This window comes from Thrips palmi, unplaced genomic scaffold, assembly GCF_012932325.1.
Source record: "Thrips palmi isolate BJ-2018 unplaced genomic scaffold, TpBJ-2018v1 HiC_scaffold_12, whole genome shotgun sequence".
In the NCBI taxonomy this organism is placed as follows: domain Eukaryota; kingdom Metazoa; phylum Arthropoda; class Insecta; order Thysanoptera; family Thripidae; genus Thrips; species Thrips palmi.
Genome location: NW_023144623.1, coordinates 11,768,292 through 11,789,614, shown reverse-complemented (window position 1 = coordinate 11,789,614; position 21,323 = coordinate 11,768,292). Strand labels below are relative to the sequence as shown.

At 56.5% G+C, this 21,323-nt stretch overlaps 1 protein-coding gene across 1 annotated transcript in view; it reads left to right on the top strand.

Annotated features, from left to right (window-relative positions):
* LOC117639869 (protocadherin-like wing polarity protein stan) overlaps nt 1-21,323 on the top strand; it is an 82,782-nt gene that overhangs the window by 15,057 nt on the left and 46,402 nt on the right. The window contains exon 2 of the mRNA XM_034375815.1: nt 14,830-15,015. Within this exon, the coding sequence (XP_034231706.1) occupies nt 14,847-15,015 (169 nt within the window). The 5' untranslated portion in view covers nt 14,830-14,846. The remainder of the gene's footprint in view (nt 1-14,829; nt 15,016-21,323) is intronic.

The window sequence follows — 21,323 nt, the reverse complement described above, 5'->3', positions numbered from 1 at the left end:
GGATGCCAGCTTCCCACCGGGACCGCCCCGCCCCCCTCCCGCGCGGCGCGCGCGTCGTATCTGAAATTCTGTTTTAGACGCCCGGAGACACGCGTTGCCACTCTGCAGAAGTGGGCTGAAAATTACTACAGAAAAAAAAACAACAGCAACGAAACAAGAAACACTAAAGGGAACCAACCCGTGGCTGCGGCCGTTGAGTGACCGTGCTGCCTATCGGACGGAATCTGTCGCTCACCATGACCGCGCCTCTCGGCACCTGTTTGAACGGCAGCAGCGCCGCCAGCACGTAAAAAAAAACAAACACGAAAAGAGCTTTACGTCCTTTCTGATAACGTTTGAAAGGTGTCATAATTTTAAGCTTTCCGTTGCTCTAAACTTTCTGCCGTGACTCTGGCTAGCCGCCTGGCAGCAAACCGGCCCGTTGAACTTCGGTGTGTTGCGTGGTTGCCTACCCTGCGATTCACAGGCGCTATGCGAGGCGACAGACAAGGTTTCCGAAGGTGGTTGTTGTTTTTGGTGGTCTTCTTCTTCTTCTTCTTCTTCTTCTTCTTCTTCTTCTTCTTCTTCTTCTTCTTCTTCTTCTTCTTCTTCCAAAGCGTCGCCGCGCCCAGCATCTGTCTCGAAAGGCGCCTCTGAAGCATTCCGGTCACAATGGCGCCTCCTCGCCGCAAGGGACTCCAGGGCCACAAGGGCACAGGGCGGCCCGGAGGAGGCCAAGAGGCGGTCAAGCCTTTTGTGCGGCCGACTGCAGCGCCCGCTCGCCCGCCAGCGCAAGAGGGAGCGAGCAAGATGGCCCGGGATTAATGAGCAAGTGAGCAGGCCTCTGGGGCTGGCCTGGGGCCGGCCTACCGAACTGGGCCGGTCACGAGCGAACGAGAACAAGAGGAACAAACAGCATTCTGGCGCAAGGATAGGGCCAGCAGGCTTATTCTGCGAGCACTGTATCTCTCTCTGCTGCGGAACGCCCCGTGAGTGCGAGTGGGACAGAGCTAGTCTGCTGCAGGACGGTGTCGCTGGGCAGAATGGGCCCGATGATGGGAGCAAGAAGCGAGTTTGGATTTATAGTGGTTTTGGTCCGTTCGGGGAGGGAGGCGCCGCATTGCGTCCCGTCACACATCGCCGCCGCTGTCTCCCTTGCACAACCGAATAACCAAAACAATGAAAAGGGACGCAAAACGGGACGAAATTGGTAGTCCGCGAGGCGCCGCCGCCGCGCAACCGCCTGGGAAAAAAATGAAATTGGGAAAGTGGAATCAATTGCATGGTTTGTTTTACGTTTTATCTATCTCCGTTTTGCTGGGCGTTGCTGTGGGAACGGCACAGGTACTCCGCAACTTACAGTGTCCACAGTGCCGCAGCAGGTAGCTGCTGCAAGTTTGCGACGCGTGCCCGCGTGCGCGGCGCTGCGCAGTGCTTCATCAAGATGATGGTGCCGCGTCTAGCCTCCGCACCGCGCGACAAGGATCGGCAGGTGTGGCCCGACCCAGTTGCATTTCGCACCGCCGCCGCCGAGCCAATGTGAATGCGAGTGGGACGGCGCGTGAATGGAGACGTATTGCGATTCGGATTGAGCAAGGCTGCGCGACATTCATGCACCGGACGCGTTGCGTTCGCGCGGCAGAGGACCAGACAGGGCATCCCTGGGGAGCAAGGCTGGGCCAAGTCGGCGTGCATTGTGGGAACTGGGCTGCCGCAGGCTGACGCGTCAAGGCGACCAGGCGACACGCAGCCTTCTTCAACAGCCTCCTCCTCCTCGCGGCCGCCACGTAGATGAACCTATTGCCCTGGGAAAAAAGTGAGGTTAGGATTTTCGTTTCCAGTTTTTTTTTTCTTCCCCGCTTGGCGCTGCTGCGCTCTTCACCACACTGGAGGCTCCACTCTGCAGCGGTCCAGACGGGGATGCTCGCACCGCGTGTCGGCGCGCGGCGCGGCGCGGACGGTACCGTTCCTTAACATCCTCCGGGCTCAATGCTTCAGGAGCCCGCCGGGACAGCGACCATGAACCACTTCGCAGCGCGGAGGCTCCGGCACGCACAATCCTAGGCGAGCATCGTGAAGAAATGCACTTCGAATCTGAATTTTAATTTTGAGAGGATCTTCGTTCTGGGAATGAAGAGTTTAAAACCGAGAGTTAAGCTGACAAGCTGAAATTTTTTTGTCTGGAACCTGTGCAGCGTTCACTAACTCTGAGTGCGAATAAAGATCCCGGGGTGTTTTGAATATACGAATGTCCGCTGCCAGCCAGCACGGTAGCGTCGCGCCCTGAGTTGAACGGCCTTTTTGACAGATTCACTGCCGGCAGTCTTGGCTCGCGGTCCTGGCGGTCCTGCCGGTCCCCGCGGTGCCGGGCCCTTCACTCCACCAAGTGCCGCAGGATTAGACTACTTTCACTGCCAGTAATCACGGCCTTATTATTCGCACGTTCAGCGCGCGGGCCAGGGGACAGCGTTCACCGAGATTTTGACGATCAACCAAGGAAAAAAAAAAGAGAAAAGAAAAGCAGCTGCAATTTGAGAGATAGGAATGACTTGTTAATTAATCTACAGCTGAGAAGATGCTTAAATCAATTACTTCGGCCAGATAAAAATTTCCACGATTGAGTGATCAACACACTAGAGGAAGCTGGGCGGCTGGGAAGGGTTACCACGCCAGCTGCACGAAACAAAACAAGTTATCACGATAAAACGATAAAAATGTCGCTAGTAAACTCCGCTTGCGTAACGGGCGTTGTTCGAAAAATGTGCCCGCAATAACCAGCCCGACTTTCGGACGTCCAGAGAGGCGAGTCCGGTGGCGCGGTGGCCGGCCGTCCCGCCGTGTTTCCAGCACCTCTATTGATACACACTCGACGGGTTTCTCACTACTTCCTATCTCCAGTGCCGCCGCCTTCCTTCACTCGCCCCGGTCGCCATTCAGCCCACGCTCCAGGGGCGTGCACAGCTCGCCTCCTCGACAGGGCCGGTGGAACCTTTTTTTGAGGAACTTTGCCTAACTTCCAGGAGTTAGACGCCAAAACCTGCCTCAAAAGTATACCTTTTGGGGTCCTTCGGGGGGGGCGATCGCCCCCTCCGCCCCCCCCCCCTTGTGCACGCCCGTGCCACGCTCCAGGACTCGCTCCGGGACTCGGTCCACGTCCTGGACTCCAGGACTCCAGGAGGACATCAATTTGCCCCCCAGCCACGCCCCGCACACCGCGCTCCGGTTATTGGCGTCACCCAGCATAACTTTACTCGCACGTTTGTATGCCTTTACAGCGGCCTGAGTGTGTGTACTGCATCACACTGCAGGTGGCACTGGGTGGGCCGCTACACACACACACACACACACACACAACATCGGTTGTGATTATCGTCATTACTGGCCATTAGACGCCACGCGGTCACGTCGTTTGTCATGATTTGGTTTTGGCGCGCGTTTCAAAGTCGCGCCGCGGCCCCGTCGCGTTGCGTCAGGCTGTCGCGCTGACGCCTTGTTGTGGCGCTTACAGTGCTGGACCGCGGTGGACTGATTCCTCTCTGTCTCTCTCACACCCGTGCGGAGCACGCAGAGAGAGAGAGAGAGAGAGAGAGAGAGAGAGAGAGAGAGAGAGAGAGAGAGAGAGAGAGAGAGAGAGAGACGGATTCGGAATGAGCCTGCAGTCGGTGGTGGTGGTGCGCATGCGCACTGGCGGTGTATTTGCTTTCAACAGGTGCTGTTGGCCTTTGATGATTGATTGCATCCTGAGCACCACGCGCCCCGCAGCGCAATGAATGAATGAATGAATGAATGAATGAATGAATGAATGAATGAATGAAGTGCTGCCCTGTAACTGGATTACTAGTTTACGCCTGCCCTGAGGACAGAGGCAAGCGAGACGAGTGACCAACAGACTGGGCTGGTGGAGGCGGTCAAAATCCCAGACGCGTTTTGAGCTCCAGAGTCGCTAAATGGGACTCGAATCGAGCGTGTGACCCCACCAATGGATTGCTCTCCGAACGAGGAATCCATTGGTGGGGTCATGCGTTCGGTTCGAGTCCTGCGTAGCGACTCTGGAGCTCAAAACGCGTTCGGGATTTTGACAGCCCCCACCGGTCTTCTGGCCCACTGTGGGCGGCAGTGCGAAGGGCCCCGCCTTTGTCGCGGCAGGGCTGCCAACCGAGCAGTGCGACAGGTCTCGCTTTTGTCGTCTTATCACGCCGATGACGAAAGCGAAGCGGTTTTGTTATGCTTGATTGGCCGTCGCAGTGTCCTTTCCTTTTCCCTTCTCCGAGAGGGAAAGGGCTGCGGCGCCACACACTGTAGTGGTCGCCGCGTCGCACGGAAGCGGAGTGGACAGTGGCGCGGCATTCGCGTGACATTCGCGCGCGTGCACACACGCCCCATCGGAACGGACGGCGTGAGAGAGACGCAGAGAGGTTCCCGGACGGTGTGTGAGAGATGGAGCGAGGTGTCCGGACCCGTCCGACCGCCTGCCGAGTGTGTCACTGCAGGCGCGAGGCTCGGGGAATGCGCAGCGATCTACGTACGTCGCGTTAATTACTTCATGCCGTTGCCCCACAATGGCCAAATTAAAAACAAAAACACAAGAATGAAAATGAAAAAAACGAAACAAAAAACGTTACACTTAACACTCACTAAAACTCAACACACAAACTTATAAGATTAAAAAAAAAGGAGTTTTTAAATTTGACGCTTAGTTTTTCTTTGATGCATCCGTGACAGATTGCAACGGCGGTATGTGTGCCGCATGGCCCTCTAGATTCGGCTCGACGGACTTCTTCTCTCCAGCGCTTGCAACTGGAGCACGCCGCGGCGTGCTGGAGTCCAGCAGGCTGTCTCTCTCTCGCAGCCACGGGGCGCCCCGTGTGGGTGCGAGAGAGACAGAGCGATAGAATCGACTCCGGCGCCTGTCCGTGCCGCTTGGGCCGCTTCCCTCCGTGCGCCGCGACTCGTCACGCGGACGCTTCATTAATCAGGCTGGTTCCGAACGCGCTCTGTCTGTCTCTCTCGCACCCCCCCGGGACGCGCCGCAAGTGCGAGAGAGACAGAAAGCGGCCGCTGGCGTGCGATGCTCTCATCGATCGCCCCGACGCGATACCGCGGAGCACTGCCCAGGCCAAAGCAAACATCGCCTCCTGCATGCGATTCATCGCAAAATTACTGCAGACTGCAGACGTGCCCGGCAAAAAAATGGACTGAAAACTCGACAGTTTCACCGCGGTGAGATTTAAATTAACGCAAACTAATTGGTTCGATCGATCACTGGCAGTGTCGTTACCGTCCAAGGTGGCGCGCGGGCTCTGCCAGTCATCACGGTCGTCCTCAGCCTCGCGGGGAAACAAAGCGCTCTCCCGGTGAAAGTGTGAGAGAGACACCCTCGGATCATCGCCGGCCGATCGGCGAGCGCGAAACCGCCGGCCTCATGGTGGCGTGGCGCGGCGCGGCGAGGTTTGACGGCCGCGCGCTCTCCACAAATCAAATCAACTCAAACAGGCCTCTTACGTGCCGCGGCCGGCACCGCGTTTGAAAACGGCGCGTGGGGGATGCTTGTTGTTGTTGGCGCCTCTGCGGTGAGAGAACGGGATCCTCCAGCAGGGAGCTCATCCGAGTGAGCTGCCGCGCCACGCCCCCTCCTCCTCCACTCCCGCGGCGTTGGCACCGCAGTCAATGAACGAACCGCCGTGTGTGAAACCGTTTTTGCCCCGCGCCGGTAAAGTGCCCAACTTGTTGTGATCCTCTAGGAAAAAGTTGACCGTAACGGAAGCGCTTGCTTATGCCCGCCTGTAAGTGGTGGCCCCCTACAGATCGATGGCTGGCAAGTGCACTGGGCGGGGCGAGGCGGGGCGGGGCGCGGTGGATAGCGTGCCGATAGACCCCTGCGCGCGCAACCCCTCACTGTCAGTAATTGCTCCCTACCGCTCGGCCCTGCACTCTCCGCCTGACGAGCACGGTTCAAAACTAGTTCACTCCTGCAACCCCTCAGCCAGTGGTGCTAAGCAGGGCGTGGTCACTTAAAATCTATTGAGTTTTCGGGTGCGTGTATCCCGTAAACGGTTAGAGATAAAAAATTTGTGCATAAGGAAACTTAATAACGAAAACTGCCAAAACTGTTTTTACCACGCCCTGGCGCTGAGCTGACTGGGACCACGCCGCTGGCCAGGAGTCACCATGGCGCCGCCCCCGCTTGCTTCTCTTTCTGTCAAGTTAAAAAATAATTATTGGTCGCAACGCACACCGCTTGGAAGAGTGAAAGCCGAATCCCTTTCCACTGCCGCCGGCCCACCGCCCTCTGGACACGTCGGCCAAACGACCGTGTCGCAGCATTGTTTTCATTCGGTCGCCCCAAGCGAGGCTAGTTTACAGAGGAGAACCTCCTCGCTCTGCTTTTCTCCGTCATTAATGTTTTTACGAGTGTTTTCAATTTTTTTTTAAATCTGGCTTAATTGTTTGTAACGGTGATTAGCATTTTCAACTTTTTTGTTGCTCGATGCGGCCGTCTTTGTAATGTTCAATTTTCATGTCGTCGTAATGGCGGTTATATAATTGGTGGCATGCGTGCGTATAAAACTGTATCAGTTTAAAAAAATTAAAAATGTTTTTGGTTGTAGAGTGTATTCCCTTCAAACATCGGAGTTTGTTTACCCTAGAAGTGCACCGCACACTGTCCGTCTGTCTAGCGGCAGGTGCGGCATTGCGGTGCTGCAGGCTGATTCCAAACGGCGCTTCTATCTCGCACTCGTGGGGCGGGAGAGAGAGAGAGAGAGAGAGAGAGAGAGAGAGAGAGAGAGAGAGAGAGAGAGAGAGAGCAACGTGCGGCGGGACGGGTGGCCACGGCCATAAATCCTGCCGTCTCGCCGAAAGCGAACGCGGAACGAATAATGCAGATTTCGGCCGCGAGACGCGCTTCTGTTTGTGATTGATTTTCTCTTCCGCGAGGAACGGCGGCGGAGTGAGCGGTCAGCTCTTGAAAAAACCGAAAGCGTGCGCTGCATTGCGGTGTCGCTGTGTCGGCAAATGGGCCCACGATCGTGCGACAGTGTGGGTCAGGTACCGCACCGCGCTGAAAAATAAGCGTAAAAAACAGTCCGGATTGTGTTCCGAGAATAATTTCCCCTGATTCGAGACTGGGTCGTCCTTACGGGGAAGTGATTTGAGCACGGCGAGCGATGCCGGAGCGAGCCGCCTTGACCGACTTGTGCGATGCGCCCTTCGGACTTGGGATGGAACTAGGGCAGCCACATTACAGCCAGGCCGGTGGACACTGCCGAGGGATAACGACCGTTCGGTGCCGCGCCCCCTCCCCCAAATGCCCTGGAATTATCCGATGAATTTTGGACGACGCTCTGTTTTAAGTGCTGAATTAGTCGCGCCAAAACGGTGGTGTCGCTCGGCGAGCCCCGTAAGGAGCTATTCTGGTGCGTGAGCCGCACGCCAGCCCGTCATAGAGTTTCAGGTGAGGGGCCTGCCTCACGCCCACTGCACGGTCGGAGAACAGTGCCGCCTGAAAAATGCACCGCGTCTTGTGTTTGACTTGGATGTTGGGCTTGTCAACAGTTTGCATCGGCGACACGGCAGCAAGAGGAGTTGAGAGCGGCGAACTAAACTCGGATTCGGCGGGGCTCTCGGCGATAGCCGCGCCGCCCGGTCACGGCCGCGGCCCTTGGTCTGGCTTTATGATGCTGCGGGCCTCTCGTGCAGCCCCGGGCCCAGGCTGCGGCTCAGCCTGCACCGTTAAAGGATGCTCAGTATCAAACACTCATTAGCTTCAGTCACGGCCACCTCGCTGCGGCGCTCGCTCGGTGGCGCCGGTGGCCTGCCCTCTGTCTCCCTCGCACTCACGGGGTGGCCCGCTGGGGCGCGAGAGAGACAGAGCGACTAAAGCCCTGGCGGTGGAGGGCGCACGACACCGTGCATTACCTCACATTGACGATGGGTTTCGTGACGAAAACAGTGTCGGCCCGTTGCGGGTGGTTCCGTGCGGCCAACGCCTTTTTTATATCGAGTCTCGAACCCCGCTTATGAAAGAAAGGTGTTCTGCCTTCGGTGAAAAAAAAATGGCAGTGGCAGATGCGTGCGGTTACGCGTCATCTTTGTCGTTGTGCTGGCAAGGCTATGCCGAAGCTGGTGTGGTCACGTGACTTTTCTTTTTTCGTCCCTTTGAAGTGTGATTTTGCATCTCTGGCAGTGTCTGAGTGAGGCGGACGCTGCAGACAGGAGCAAAGGCAGAAGCTGCGCGAGCCGGCGCCTCATCGCACGCACTTTGCATTCCCGGCCGCGGTGACATTACCCTGTCACAGCCTCTCGGCACGAAATGCCAGCCCAACTACGGCCGGTTTCACTTATAGAGTCGGTTGGCTTTCGAAAAAAAATAAAAAAATCTTTTAAAGGTGTTTTACTTTAAGAAGATCTGTTTCTGAAGTTTCAGAAGATGGGTGAGGTAGCTTTAAAGTCAGTCGCCTGTAATTATTTTTCTGCGCCTCCCTCTTCCCTCGTGCTCCGCTGAGACCTCCAGGAGTCACGACGCCCCTTTTCTTGTCGATTTCGCGTGTTCATTTTGTATTTCTTTTTACTTAAAAAAGATGAAAGAAGAGCTCGAAGTGATTATTGGCAGGTAACAGCATGGCACGCCACCGAGCTATTCCCACGGCGCCGTGCATCATGGGAAGGAAACTGAACCGCGTGGTACAGTTCCCGCCGACACGAAAAACGGCGTGGATGCGGAGGCGGAGCATCCCAATGCGACTGCCGATAGCGCCCTGGGGCCAGATCACGACACACTATTCGCAGCACGCGTGCCGTCAATCGAAGAAAGTTCTCATGTGGCGTGCGGCCTGCATCGGTGGCGGCCCTCCCACGCAGCTTCCAGGAGGTAATCACTTCATTGTCGTGTGGGGATGCGCCCCTGCTCCCCTGACCCCTGGCCTCGGGACCTGATTGGCCCACTTGGTGGTGAATGGAGACGTGCCAGGACTGATGGCAGTGCCGAGCCGCGCCGAGCCGCGCCGAGCCCCCCACGAAGACCAGCCTGGCGGAAGCGACGCGCAGCTTGAGCCCTAGACTCATTCTTTACCCGGAGCTTTATGATCCGATTTGATGATTCCGTTTGCAGAGAAAGCACCGCGACGTGCCCGAGTCGAGGACTCCGAAGCGCTCTCGCCGTGCTTTCAAATAATGAATTCAGGTCGTTGGAAACCATTTGCATGGCTTGATTGGCTTCCGTGTCGGTCATTATGAAGGAGGCCAAGGTGTCGGCGTGATGCCCTTTGCCGGCCACGAATCCCACAGCTCGGCCTGGGTCGGGAAATCGAGTCCGGATCACGTCTAGGAACGCATGGACCCTCACCCGTAAAAGTGTGTCCTTGTCCTTGGAGATTCTCGAGACGATAGGTAGAGGATTGCATTGGATGGAATCGACTGGGATCAAGATCATTGACAACCACGGATCTAGATAAGAACAGTCTATTTTGGTTTAGGACTTGCACTTGGACTATCACTGATGATTTAACCGTTCACATGCTTGGTGTAAGAAGAGTCTTAATCATGTCTAAAGGCCTCAATGTGTTTCAAGATTTGCCCTTTCCGGCGCACCTTTGCTCAAGCAGTCGACCCCGCATCTCCGACGCACCCACCTCCGAAAACTGGTCTTTCCCTCGAGTTTACCCAACGCGCAGACTCACTCGGTTCGTATTCCGCCGAGCAGACAACTCCGCGGAGAAGTCGGCGGTTGTTGTGGGCGTGAAATTGTGCGGATCCGAACTCTCGCCGTGTTGTTGGCTGTCAAGCCGGGCCGGGCCGCGCTGCCATGCCACCATTGCCGGGTGCACCGGGCTTTCTGTCCGTCTGGCCAGAAGGTCGTGACGCGCCGAGATTGCCGCCGTCTCCACGCCGCGCTGCCCCGCGCTGCCCTGCTCTGCTTTTGACTGTCACTCTTACCACTGGCAAACCGCTGCCGCCGCAACCCGAGCGCTAAAAGTCTCTTTTAAGCATTTATTTAAATGGCATGGAAAGCGAAAACTCGGACGTTTAGGAGACTTTATTAGGTGTTCCGTCTGTTTTGGTTGGTTCAATGTTCAACAAGGGACCCACCAACAACAAAAGTTTGACACAAGATGAAGGAATTAAAGACATATCCTAGTTTCGGATTCTCGCCCATTATCATCTTAACGTTAGTTCCACACTCAATAAATTCCAATTTCGCCCGTAACTTTGAATTACTATATGTTGGACGAAGGCGCTGACAAAGATAATGTAGTGCGGTTGTTTGCGCTGTGTCGTGCCGCGTGGCGCGCGCCGCTCTATCGCCCAGCCCATCGCTGGCGTTCAAGTCTCCGGCGAATGGAGTCCTTCCCTCTCTCTCTCTCCCTCTCTCAATATCTTTCTCGCTCGGTGACGTGTCACTGCTAAGCCTTACGGCACGACCCGCACCCAAACACCGTCGTGACCCGAGTCATTCTGGCATGCGAGTATCGCGGACTAAAGTGACTTGGATTCGTCGGCCTTTGGCTCGGCTGCTACCCTGTTCGACCATTTTGCCTCACCATGTCAACTTTAACCTTTCGCTGGTTTGCTGTGCTTTTTGCAATTGGATGACTGCCCCTGTCGTATTTGACCCAAATGACGCTGAATCAAAAACCACCCGCTTAATTGCCCCTGCAGTTCCTCTTACTCAACTTGAGCCTGTCAAGACGAGCCCTGCATTCGCACCCGCAGGGAATGCCGTCGCCCTAACACACGCGCACGCTCTCGCACACTACTTACTCACACCGACGACAGGGAGCTTGTCCACAGCCTCGCGTTGCATCGTTAATTAACGCGTCGAGACAAAGAGCCGATCGGGGTTGGTCTTAAACCGGGTGCTCTCGTTACGCACGGCGACGGCGATGGCGACGGCTCGGTGACGCAACGCGCAACGAGTTTTATTTCCTCCCGCCGGCGCCTAACCATTTTATGAACTCAAACCAGTGCCGTTCCAGCAGGCAGAGAGAAGGAAAAAAAAAAGAGATTCTGAAACGCCACGCAAAGCTGCGACAGCAAACATTACGCACCTGCTGCTTTTTTTTCGGATTACTTTTGTATTGCGCAGATGGAAGACGTTCGGAGGAAGATTAAGTAATTAAGGATAGCTGAGACAAAAACAAATGTTGCCGTGTTTCGGAGCTTGGGAAACGTAGATAAATTCTTCGTCTTACAGCTGTGATGTACAAACAAACCCAGTGGCGTATGAAAGTGTGAAAATACGACACGAAGTTTTTATAAAATTGATGCAGAGAGTCTTCACCGACGCTTCTACCAAGGGACTCCTTGTCGAGCTCCAGAACGAGGCGCCTGGCTCGTGCATGCGTTCCTGCGTCGGACCTCCGCGTCCCACAAAAACCGCGCCACCTTTGTGAGCGTTAACAGGATAATAATAGGGCAGAGCAGAAATAAAGGGAAGGTTTATAACGGTGTCGCGCGAAGCCGATGGACCGGACTTTTGTTATTGTTGCTTCTGTCCCACTGTCATGCATGACCGCCGCGGTTCTATTTGGATTGTTGTTGTTGCTGCTGCTGCTGATTGTGGGGGCAGTTTCGGCCTGCATGGTCTTCTTGCCCAGGAGGCGCCCGAACGGCGTCATCAACAACAACAATAAAAGTTAACCTCTTTTCTTGTTCTTTTTTATCCTTGCGCAGCCTCTAACAATGCGGAAATAGCAGGGCGCGGGGCAACAATGGACAAGAGCGCTGAATTGCTGGACACCCAGACCACACAACACCCGCAGGGAATTCAACTGCAAATGCCTCCAAGTGGATCGCCGAGTAAACATATCTGAACGGCTATTGCCTCCAATTACAGCTCGCCGATTGTTGCGTTGGTGGAGGTGGTGGTCTTGGCTGTGGCGGAGTTGGTGGTGGTGGTAATGGTGCTGGTGCCGTTTCTGCTAGTGGAGGTGTTGGCCGATCTGCCGCAGTGCGATTTAATTCGTGCCGTGTGGACTCCAAGCCTGCCCTGCTCTAAGAATAGAAACCTGTGAAGGAAAGAATCCTTTACTAAAAGTACTGCATTCTTGTATCCTCGCCTGTCGGTATCCAAACCGGCTGAAACATTGCTGAACCATCAGCCAATGCACCAACAATGACCATGTGAAAATATTGAAGGTGAACCGCGCAATGTGGGTTTTGCACGACGCCGCTGCCCGGCGCTGCCTGCCACAAAACACCCGCCCTGTGTGTCCAAACTAGATTCTAATCCGGACAGCAGCGGCGGCAGCACCGAGCGCACGCTACTAAAAGTGGCAGCGCACTCGATTTTCGCTGGAACGCCGTTAGATTATTTATCTTTTAAATGACTGCTTGGCCGGGGTCAGTGGGCCGCTGGACGGCGAGGTCAGTCTATTCGACTATCCGCTCCTCATATCAAGCAGTACGTGCGGCGGGCGTGTCGCAAAGCCGTACCGAGGCGGCTAGGCCAGCACGGCCCGCATCGTGGCTCGTTTTCGAGGGCCTTGTCCTCGAGCAGGAGTCTGATGGTCGTGTATCACCACACCCTGGACTCGAGGGGAGCTAGTTCTTGAATCAAGTATCATTTAAGCACTCAACGAATGAGCAAACCTGGCATAGTGAAATTTTTGTCGTGATTTTCGACTACGATTATACAGGAATTTTTTGGCGGATGCGTCTGCGGTAAGTTTATTGGTTTGTCATCAGATTGAACAGCGGTTTTTTCAGCCAGACCATACCTTGTTGCAATGATGAGCAATCCTGACCGCCATTATTTCCTGGAGAGCAAGACGAGCCCTGGCCCCGTGTCCTCTGACGTGTGTTGGCGCAATCGTGTTACCGTGCGTCCGCCAGACCATTGACCAGTGACCGGCCGAACCATCACTCGATCCACGGATGACCTGCTGCCGCCGTGACTGCGGTCGCCGGTCGCTCTGTCTTTCTCGTACTCTCGAGGGTCCGAGCGAGACGGGTGAGCGGCATGCGTCCCCAAAGGGCCCGGCGATGCAACAGGTCGAAGGGCACGGCTCCAAGGACGGGTCACGAAGAAGAGTCATTTGGAGGCGGTCAAGAGCATTTCTTCCATCTCGTCGTCGTAAATCCTCGGAGCACAGCGATGGCCTGGGAAGTGAAAAAGATGAGCTCTCGGGAGAAGCACGAAAAAACATCGACTATGAATGGAGGGGTTTTCCGTCCGTTTTCGCAAAAGCGGGAGAAATGTCGTTAATTTCTGCTGAGAATGCGCTGCAACGGTGTGGCTTCCCGTATTTCACGACCTGGAAATGCGCGTCCTTCTTGTTTCCTTATCGCGGCCGAGACAAAAGGAGGGGATCCGGAGAGGAAGAGGACCCAGCGCTCGCACTGCAAAGACCAGCACACCAGAACCACCTGCCCTTGACGCTCCAGGCCGTGCCTGGCTGCCTGCCTGGCTGTCTGGCTGGTGGCCCCTCCGCGAACGCACCCGAGCGTGCCCTAAACGGTACAGACAGTAGCACACAGGACTGTAGTGGTTTGTTTTGAAAACAACGACCGAATGGTGCTCAAGGGCGGCGGTGGTCGCCAGCGAATACAAATAGAAATTATTTGAGCCTTTCTTTGCACTTTCGCTGACTCGACGACGGGAGCTTTCCCACGACCTCCTGGAGCACCTGACGTCGGACAGGGCGCCTGCACTGGCCTTATGGGACGTTATTGTCGCTCAGCATTTAACGGCGTGTTTGAGATATTTATCGTTTTGCTGAACCCCACGGACCCCGTGTCACCGGCCGACTGACTTGCCCAAGGCCGGGGTGTCTCTAGAACAATGGAGGCACACCGGCAGACGACCCGGCCTCGGCTCGGCTCGCCCCACGCTGTCTCGGCCGCGCTCGGCTCGGCTCGGCACGCGACCGTAGCGGCAACGGCACGGGGCAGTGGCCACGGCACACGCCAAGCAGGAGAAGAAGAGCAACGAGGACAGTGCGATCTCGTGCGTCTCTCTGCCAGTCTCTGGTGGCACAGCCCGCTCCTCTCAACTTTTCATACTGCTGATTGTTTAGCAGCTATTCCTCCTTGTTTTGAAAGTCAAGTCCAGCGTCCCGTCCGATTAACATTCCAGCAGGCAGTGCGGCCCCACTGCCTGAATGGGGCTCTCCCATTTGCATGGCGCGCGATTCAACGACCAGGGAAGCCCCCCGTAAGTGTGTGCTAGGGTCTGTTCAGTTACCTGCGTCTGTGCGTCCGGACGCGACGTTTTCCTTTATCAGCGTGGCTCGCGCTCACGGCTCTTAGCGGCGCTGGCTAATTGAGAGAGGCTGCAACCAACAGATTAACCGTGTGCAGCATGTTTCTGTGTGGCTTCTTTCCTGCCTGTCTGTCAATTACTGTGCCTAGCTTACTGCCGTTGCATTTGCATCCGATTCTTGTCCACCTGGATGCGAGGATAGAGCACGGAGGTACGGCCCTGCTTGGCTCCGCCTGGCCCTGCTGACCCAGTCGTCGTGGTGCTGACATCATGGCTCGGATTCCTAGGGCTCCCTGCAGGGCCCTGCCGCCGCCGATAAGCCATCTATCTGGCGGCCTCGCGCCGTTTTTGGGGCTCCTCGGAGATGCGGGCCCCAGATTCGCCAACAACGATCCTTCACGGCGGCCTGCGCGCCCCCCGTCGCGAGCCCGATGGAGTCGGCCGGGGATGGTTTAGCCGTGGAACGAGTTGATTAAGACCTTGCTGCTGCAATCGGGTTGCATGAGCGGCCCTACGAAGTGATGAGCTTAGGGCTCAACGCGGAAAAAATAATTTTGTTTTCCGGTGTTTGAACCACCGACCTCCGAGTCGTTGCGTTGGTGCGCATGCCCCTCGGCTACCCGAGCTAATCCGATTTTCTCTGTTTGCAGGGATGGTGTGACTGGCCATGCGGCTGCGGCGGGGCGTGGGACGCGGCTGGCTGGTGCTGGCGTGTTGCTTCGCCTTCGGCCTGCCTGGCCCCGCGCTGTCCGAGCCCTCCCCCGCCCCCTCACCGTCGCCCGAAGCAGACGCCGAGCCGGCCCCCGCCAGACATGCCGCCGTCGCACGAGCACAAGGTAAGCATGGGGCCGAATCCACCCGTCGAACAGTGGGCCGGAAGACCGGTGACCCCACCAATGGATTGCTCTCCGAACGAGAAATCCATTGGGGAGATGACGAGGTGACACGTTCCGTTCGAGCCCTGGTCAGCAACCTTGGATCACAAAACGCGTGCAGAGTTTTGGCCGCCTCCACCTGTCTTCTGGCCCAAAGTTTAGCCCCTTCAGAGTAACTTTTGGATCAGAGTACACCCTCTCCCAGAAGTCGTCTCCATTGCTGTCCCTTGCGCGACTGTTGTTCTCGCCTGCCGGTCAGCAAAGCTGGGCCGAGCCTGTCACGTTCGCGTCGTGCTTGAATCGGGATCACGTGGCCGGCTAGCTGGCTGGCCGATGGCGGCGGGCGTAGCCCAGGCGTGGCTCCCCGCGACCCCGGCCGGTGTCGCAAGTCGGCAGCACGGCGGCAGCGCGCTGCAGCGCGGCGGTCGGTAACGTCAATAGCCCCGGGCAGCACGGCGCGGCCGCGGATGGAAATTATTAGGATCAATTTGCATGGGGCTTTATTGCACGCCGCGGCGGACTGACGGACGGGCAGACAGACAGACAGGGGAAGCGCGAGTGCGCTGAACTTGGCCTGGCGGCAGCGTGCGACGTGTGCAACGGCGACCCCACTTTGAAAAGGCCGGCCGGCCACAAATTCTTGCTTTAAATTTGGGGGTTAAATTGGGTCATCCCCTGCCTCGCCACGCATGCCCTCGGCCGCGACGGTTCGAGCGCGGCTGGAGGAGGGCGTACCTCGCGTACCTCGCGTCGGCGGCCGCAAGGCCCGCCGGGCCCGCAAGGGCGCGTCTGCGGAAGCGAGGGAGGGGCAGCAGGACGATGTTGGCGTGCCGGAGGAGGGGTGGCTGCGGGTGACAGTCGATCAAGTGCGGTAGTGCGATGCACGCACTCTGCAATTAGTCGATGGTTGCCATGGCAACGCACAGTGGGCGAGCAGACCGGCGCAGCCGGTCAAAACTCTAGACGCGTTTTGAGCTCCAGAGTCGCTAGATAAGTCTTGAACCGAACATGTGACCCCACTAATGGATTCCTCGTTCGGAGAGAAATCCATAGGTGGGCTCACACGTTCGGTTCGAGTCCAATTCAGCGACTCTACAGCTCAAAACCCCTCCGGGATTTTGACCGCTTCCACTGCGGTCTTCTGGCTCGCAGCGTCTGGAGGAAGTCCGCCTTTTCGCCGACTTGTCGGCTGGCGACTACTGGGCGCCGCTATCTCATCGTAAACGCACTGGGAATGCGGCAGCGGCCATAAGTGCCTTGGAAACAAAAACAAAAAACGAAAAAAAATCTAGAACGACCTGGCGAAGAAAGGATCCTCGCCATGATGCCTCCCTGACGCACGACTGGGCTACATATAACTCACAGAGGAAGCGCCGCGGCAGTGAGCAGTGCCACGGCGGCAGTGCGGCTGCTGCGGGACGTGTGAGAAAGAAAGTGATTGTTGAATGTCCTCCTTGAGTGAAAGGCCGCAACGCTGCAACGCCGCCCGGGCCGACCGACTACGGCCAAGCTCTGCCTTCTTGAAACTCTGTGGAGTTGTCAAAACTTACGAATTATTATTTGAAGATAATTTATTTTGGCCACACCTTATGATTACTCATGCCATAAAAGAACTGACAAAAAATTTCACACACAGTTCTTATGCTAATATGCGGGCCGGACCCGAATCTAAAAGAGATACTCCAATACAATCGAGAAGAGAAGGTCGGAGTGATAAAGACAGCAGGCGCCCTGGACTGGACTTCCGGCCGGCCAGCGCCAGCACGCGTCGATCCAGATTATTTTACGGCGGCGCTCCTTCGGGATCGGACCCGGATCGGCTGGGCCCGGAGCACGGAAGGGGGCGAGCCGGACTGCAGATTTACTGACGCCTTCTCTGTCACGCTCGGGCACAGCCGGGCGTAGCTCGGACGGGCAGACAGACAGACGGACGGACGGACGGACCGCTCCGAATAACTCGAGTAATGAGTCACCTCAGGCCCACACGGAAGGAGCGCGGAATGGCGAAAAAAAGGGTGCGGGCCGAAAGAGAGCGCTTTCTGAGAAGTCCTCTATGCCTGTGTGTGTCTGTGTGCGTGCGTGCTGGAAAACGAGATTTGCATTGTCAGCCTCAAGGAAAAAAACAGAATGTAGCGTGACAAATGCTAGAAATTCGACTCTAGGAGTGCTTTTGGTTTGTGGGCCTCTATCTCTGCAATCGCGATTCTTCGCATGAGCTCAGCCACGGGCCGGAGGGTCGCTAACTAAGCGGCACACTGCCTAGAGCGCGCGGCCTCAGCCTCGTCTCGAATAATGGTCTTCTTTTAAACGTGTTAATTAGGAAACGATGGGAATGGGTCGGCGCGCTCGTCGGGTTGCCTACGCCGTCGTGATGGCCCTTGGCGTTGCGGGCCGCCACGCCGAGCCACGCCACGCCGCGCCGCGCCACGCCCTGTCCGGCCACGAGTTCCCCGGGGACACGGCCAGGATCGCCCGGGACTTCCAAAACAATCTGCGCCCCGCCCGACAGTCCCTTCGCCGCGCTTGGCCCTCAGGCCGGCAATCAGCCCACTTACATCGCGTAACTAAGCGCGGCCACAGTGGCCCGGCCGGAAGACCGGTGCAGGCGGTCAAAATCCCGAACGCGTTTTGAGCTCCAGAGTCGCTTAACATGACTTGAAGTGAGCGTGTGACCCCACCAATGGATTCCTCGTTCGGAGAGGAATCCATTGGTGGGGTCACACGGCCCGTTCGAGTACCATTTAGCGACTCTGGAGCTCGAGACGCGTCCGGGATTTTGACCGCCTCCACCGGTCTGCTGGCTCACTGTGCCGTGTAAGTAACCACGGCTCCATAACCACGACGCCTGCAGTCCAATATACTGCCAACGTTGCCACTGCTCCCTACTGGCCAGAGTGTGCCCCTTGCTTACGAAACAAGGACACAAGCTAGTTTTGTTTTTCGGCGCTCGTAGTGACTGCCTCGCGGGTGTCACGGCCGCGGCAGTGCACTGCAATGGGATTGTCCGGAGCGTGGCGGTGCCTGCTGCAACTTCCTGCCGCTCCACCTTCGATCCGCGCCGTCTCGTCAAAGCGCCGCCGCTGCGGCAGCATGCCGACCAAAACCACTCCCCAGTTGTAATCGTCTCACCATGGCGATGACTGCTGTTGCAAGACGCGCATGAAAATTTGCAGGCAGCACCCCCACCGCGTTTCTCAACAAGTTTTTGGCGCTGCTCCGAATCCAGGCGCCCTTCCGTCGTCCGTGGCCGACTGGCCGGGCCAATGAATGGGAGAGACGCCGCCGGTTCGCTACGCAAAACAAGTCGTGCATCTCCCGGCACAGATTCTCACTCTCAATGTAATCATGGCGCTCGGTTTTTTTCTCTCTCCGTAAGGGGCTCCTGTAGTTTTTCTTCCCCCACCACCGCGTCGCGTCTTTTTGTGCTCCACTCCTTTATCTTTCGGGTCGCGTTCGGCCGCCCCGATCTAGCCGCGGATCGAGGCAGTCAAGGGCGGCCCGATTTGCCACGAAAATCGTGAGCCGTTTTTGCTGCTGTCTCCCACGTCCATTGAACGGCCGCGAATTATTGCTAATTTACAGATTGGCGATAGTCCTCATTTGGGCCCGCTAGTTTTCCCATATACTTTTTGCGTTCCGTTTTCGCTCGTTGGTGTGCCGTGCGTCGTCCCGTCTGTCTGCCTGCCCGCCACGTCCGTCCGTCCGTCCCGTGGGCCTCTCTGCTTCTTTAGTGGAGCGGAGAGTGGTGGACGCTTGTTGTTTGACGCCTCGCTCTAGGGCATATGAACACGCTCTCTGTCAAGAGGTGTGTCTCTGCGCGTGTGTGTGTGTGTGTGCGTGCGTGTGTTGGGGCGCCTAGGTGCTCGCGAGTCCAGAGCGGACAGTCAATAAAATACCCTCGGCCCGACTCCGGACCTCTCTCACATGTAGGCCGTGCGGGCGGTTTTAGTTTTACATTCTTCTTCTTCTTCTTCTTCTTCTTCTTCTTCTTCTTCTTCTTCTTCTTCTTCTTCTTCTTCTTCTTCTTCACCACTTCATATCAACTAACGACGGTTTTTGCGCGACTGTCTCATCGTCACTGCTTGCTCGCGCCTTGATGCTGTGATACAGCCCAATCAGGAGTCCGTGCATGCCGTGTGTGCTAAACCAGTGGCGTGACAGGCCGCACCGTTAAACCAATGGAGGAACTTCTGCATAGACCGTCGCCTCGGACGCCGTCCAAACACATACAGTGCCCTCCTGTGTCTGTCTGTCTGTCTGTCTGTCTGTCTGTCTGTCTGTCTGTCTGTCTGTCTGTCTGTCTGTCTGTCTGTCCAGGGTGTGTGCAGCTGGTGCTGTTATACCGCTCGGAATCTGTGGCGATGGACGTTTACTCCTGACGGTCCTGACGGACGAGATCGGCACGGCTACAAATGCCTTGCGTCACGGCGCTGTGTGTTCGCGCGGCCGACGCCGTGACACAGTGACACGGACAGTGACGGACAAACGCGCATGATGATGCGTTTCCGGACGCTTCTCGTTTAATTAATTCTTTTTTCTCGTTTTCGCTTGTCTGACGCCGCGGTCCCAGTACCGAGATGCCACCCGAAATTTCAATCTTGCAGTGCCTGTCGAGACTAATTTTTGCGTGCGTCTTGAGTCTTGAATCGCGCGCTGTGCACAGCAAGGTTTGTTGATCGTAAAGGGGAGAGAGACATTTCGACATTGCATACTAAACACCCTACGCGGGGCCCGCCATTTTCTTTCGCATTCCAAACAACTTTATTCATAATCTTGAGGCGTTTGCATGCGCTCGCTGCACTTTCGTTTACAGCGCGCATTCTTCGCCGGCTTATGGACAATACGTTACTTGTGGGCACTCCGCGGTCTTTGCCACGTACGAGCCCAGCCCGCTCGAACGGTACACTGTGCGCAACATGTGACTTGAAAAGTAATTATCATCTCCGCAGAATGGCCGCCCCGTCGGCCGTTTGGCAGTGCAGGTGCACACGACTGACTGGCTCATTGGGAAAGTGATACGTTTTTGCAACCCAGGCGAAAGGCCCCGCCCTGTCGCGCTGCAGCGGCGAGGTCGCGGCGGGCCGTGCAGCGGCAGGTGCAGCCGAGCTGCCGGAAACCCCAGCGCCACGTGTAGTGGAGGCACGTGCCGAGACAAAAAGCCACCCGTTTGCCCCCTTTCTTCCAATATAACAAGGCGGCTTGCAGAATAATGGTCACGCTTGCGTTCAAATCAGTCGCAAAGGCCCCCGCCGCGTGGCACGGCAGCGCCCCGCCATGTACGGCGCCGTTGCGCCACCGCGGTGCTCCGGGAGCAGTGCTGCCATTCCAGACGAGAAATTAGGTGGGCGGCGTTGGGTGGGTGGGCACGCCTGGGGAGGCCTCGGACGCCTCGACGCCGTGCATGAAGAACACGCGCGCGTTTACAGGCAGCGGCAGTTTTAACGCGGTGCGTTATTGACAGAACGATAATTTTTTTAAATTTTCTGGACTTTTTATTAGATTATGAAAAGGATTCTTGTGGCGGGAGCCAAATGTGCATTTTCGGGGGTCCGTAGAAGAAGAATTCTGAGCCGTCAAAAGCAATATGGGTCCTCCTTCGTCGGAACCCCTAAAAAGAGTCGCGCTGTTGAAGAAAGAAAGGAAGAAGCGCAATGAAGGTAAGGCAGGATCATTCTGAAATGACTGTAGTCTAATTTCAGCTGCAAAACGAGTTGCTGAATTTACTGTTCTTAAGAGCGTTTCAACATCGTACGACATTTAGTTTACTCGGAATGTGAGCTCAAATTCGATCGGAAAAAGAAAAAAACGGGTTGTAATCAGCACCTGCTGCTCTAAGTACGCTCATTACACTAATTATGAATCCCGATGACCGCGTTGAACGTGCTAATTATGCGCAGAGAAAATAAATCAGAGCGAGAGAGAGGCTGCTGATGGCTTCGGTGGGATGCTGACAGGTGTGGGCTGGGCGTGGCTCGGCGTGCTTGATCGGTGCATTACGCGTGCGTGCACCACGCCGCCAGTGGACCGACTCCGAGAGTCGATTTCGTCGCTCTGTCTCTGTCGCGCACCCATACGGGACGCCCCATGAGTGCGCGAGAGACAGAGCGACGAAAGCGACTCTCGGAATCGGTCTGCAGGGCCATGCAATGGGGTCGCCTCTACCGCTCGACAGCTATTAGCGTCTTCATTTGGCGATTTTTCCTCACGGCGGCCTGGCGGGGCGGGGTGGGGTGGGGGGGGCGAGGGCGGGGCGGGCGGGGGGGGCGGGG